The 3167-nt window shown below is 41.9% G+C and overlaps 1 protein-coding gene across 3 annotated transcripts; it reads right to left on the minus strand.

Annotated features, from left to right (window-relative positions):
- Positions 1-10: 10 nt before the first annotated feature.
- Positions 11-2742, minus strand: LOC114362806 (sideroflexin-3-like). Of its 3 annotated transcripts, none has more exons than XR_003656711.1 (2): positions 2713-2742; positions 11-651 (listed from the first exon to the last, which is right to left on the minus strand). XR_003656711.1 is itself a non-coding variant. In XM_028318343.1 (2 exons), the coding sequence occupies exons 1-2, from the start codon at positions 2685-2687 to the stop codon at positions 592-594; spliced, it is 165 nt and encodes a 54-aa protein (XP_028174144.1). In that variant the 5' UTR covers positions 2688-2703; the 3' UTR covers positions 11-591. The 3 variants fall into 3 exon arrangements, 1 of the variants encoding a protein (XP_028174144.1); XR_003656710.1 differs by lacking the exon at positions 2713-2742 and adding an exon at positions 2427-2531; XM_028318343.1 differs by lacking the exon at positions 2713-2742 and adding an exon at positions 2583-2703.
- Between the last annotated feature and the right edge of the window lie 425 nt (positions 2743-3167).

Genomic DNA, 3167 nt, shown 5'->3' on the forward strand with positions numbered 1-3167 from the left:
GTAATAATAATATACATTATTTTAAAGAAATAAATGGAATGGAAGTTTAAAAATTGGAATGAATAATAACATTAAAGTCTATGATAATCTTTGCCCTGCATGAAATCTTAACAATCTAACATTTATGTTAAAATTAACAACATCAATAACCGTTTAACGAATAATTTAATACATATCATTATAATTGAGAACTATTATAATTGTTTTAGGCTAACACTTAAAATAGCTTACCTTAGTGTATAGCATAGCCAATATAACAAGTGTTCAAATAAGGCGCGCTACACACTCACGACAAATAATAAATAGGAAGATGGCAGTTTCAATAAATATAATTTCGCTAAATATACTGCCATCATCGTAGCAAAAAAACCTTGTTTTGGAATTATTGGACGTAAGCTCATTTATCAGAAATAAAGACGAGCGAAATACTCTTTAGGCGTTTCTAAAATAAGCCTCAATATTGTTTGATCCCGCCCGACTTTTCTATCGTTGCGTGCGACAAAGTCGTAAATGTGCGAGCGGCCTGCGGTCACAGAAGGGCAGTAGTCATCTTAGAATAGTCTATGGCACAAAGTTCCAGCTTCGATCTCTTTAGAGCCCTTTGTTGTAGTACAGCTCTTTTGCTTTGGGGAAATTATATTTTGTCTTGGCCTGTGAAAAGATAACAAGATATTAATTGAAGGATAAAGACAATCGAGTATCGCTATGTATCGTATGATACGAATATCGACAGTGTTTACTCTTATGAGTCACCCTAAATCGAAATATCAGCACTGCCGTGCCCCCACCAAGTCGAGCAAAAAAGCGGCACGGCCGTACCATCCTTTTTTCGAAGCATTTCAGGCCATTTTCGACCCCCTGTATCATCGTTGTGGATTAATAATTACAGTACAAGGCTAGCGTTTGGAGTACATGAAAATAACTTTTAACAAAAATATTATTGGTATAGCCTGACCAGGAACATAAAAACCCTGGCATAGAGGCGCGTCAACTGCATTTGATAGTGCAACACTGAGTACAGTCGTACCTGTGTTAAATTAATAGGCTAACTTTATGTATCAGGATTTAGGATTACAGGCTAATTTGATATTTTCATAAATTAACGAAAAAATATTATTATAGGTAACCTGGTTTAAATAAATTAAATGAAACCATCAATGAGCTAGTAGGATTTATTTTATTATTCATCAATAATCAAATTCAGAACTTAAATATTCAACTGCAATGTCTGCTCATGAACGCTTCAAACTCGGTACTTCTTTCCAAATTCCATAGAATTCAACACTTAGAAAGTGACAAAAAAAAAATTAAAAAAGGTAGTTGAAACAAACCACAGCTAATTTTCATAGTGGATATTTTCATATGAACGATAAACATGTCAGTCAATTTGACAACCTTTGTCGGAAACATTGTTTAATGAAAATATTGTCCGAACCCTTAGTATTTCTCTTCGACAAATACTTTAACACATTGTGAACCACTTTTCTTTCACGACTATAAAAAGATTTTAGCAATTTAATTCACAAAATCAATTGCGCACATTTAAAATAAAGTTTGTTTACACTTTGACAGCAATAGACTGACATGCAAGGTGACATGTCAATGAAGTTTTCAGTTATTGTTGCCATTAAAAGAAATTAGTACCATTCGTTTTCCGCAACATGGCGAGGGTTTTTATGTTCCTGGTCAGGCTTTATAACTAGGTCCGATATTGTCACGCAGTCTAACCTGGAACAGCTGGAACGGGGTGGCCATCGGGTAGTGACAGAACAGTCAAATTCTCAGTTCTGTCAAACTCTCATCATCATCATCATCATCATCATCTCAGCCATAGAACGTCCACTGCTGAACATAGGCCTCCTCCAATGCTTCCCATGCTGCCCGGTTGGTAGCGGCCTGCGTCCAGCGCCTTCCTGCTACCTTTATGATGTCGTCGGTCCACCTTGTGGGGGTGTACCACGCTGCGTTTTCCGGTACGCGGCCTCCACTCCAGAACCTTGCTGCCCCATCGGCCGTCAGTTCTGCGTACTAGTGCCCTGCCCATTGCCACTTCAGCTTGCTAATCCGTCGGGCTAACTCTACTGACCTTCAACTCAGGCTCCAAACTCTACATCGATGGCGGCGCGCTGCGGGAATATATCGCAGCATAATGGCGTGGCAAATGTCACGCAGAGTCCCACCAGAAACTACTGACTTCTTTTTGTTACCAACTATAGCCAGTTTCATCTTAGGGGAAAGTATATCCGACTACCAGTCAAGCTCTACTGACCTTCAACTCAGGTTCCAAACTCTCTACATCGATGGCGGCTCGCTGCGGGAATACCTATAGCGCAGCATAATGGCGTGGCAAATGTCACGCAGAGTCCCACCAGGAACAGCTGGAACTACTAACTATTCTTTTTTTCTTCTGCTATCAAACTACTGACCTTCAACTCAGGCTCCAAACTCTCTACATCGATGGCGGCGCGCTGCGGGAATATAGCGCAGCACAGTGGCGTGGCAAATGTCACGCAGAGTCCCACCAGGAACAGCTGGAATTACTGACTTCCCCACAGTAGGTGGTCTTATTAAAGCATACTGACCTTCAACTCAGGCTCCAAACTCTCTACATCGATGGCGGCACGCTGCGGGAATATATGGTGGCAAATGTCACGCAGAGTCCCACTAGGAACAACTGGAACTACCATTCTTCTGCTATCAAACTCTACTGACCTTCAACTCAGGCTCCAAGCTCTTTACATCAATGGCGGCACGCTGCGGGAATACCTATAGCGCAGCATAATGGCGTGGCAAATGTCACGCAAGAGTCACACCAAGAACTATCCAAGAGTAGAACAATCAAGGTAACAACTCCTTATTAAAAAATCGGCACCAGGGACTACCTACTGACTATTCTCCTTGTTACCGGGAACGTAGGTATATCCAGCTATTAAAACATCATCATCATCATTTCAGCCACAGGACGTCCACTGCTGAACATAGGCCTCCCCCAATGACTTCCACATCGCACGGTTGGTAGCGGCCTGCATCCAGCGCCTTCCCGCTACCTTTATCAGGTCGTCGGTCCACCTTGTGGGTGGACGTCACACGCTGCGTTTTCCGGTACATGGCCTCCATTCCAGAACCTTGCTGCCCCATCGGCCGTCAGTTCTGCGTACTATCCCAAG

Source organism: Ostrinia furnacalis, unplaced genomic scaffold, assembly GCF_004193835.3.
Source record: "Ostrinia furnacalis isolate ACB-3 unplaced genomic scaffold, ASM419383v2 OfSCF6776, whole genome shotgun sequence".
Lineage (NCBI taxonomy): Eukaryota > Metazoa > Arthropoda > Insecta > Lepidoptera > Crambidae > Ostrinia > Ostrinia furnacalis.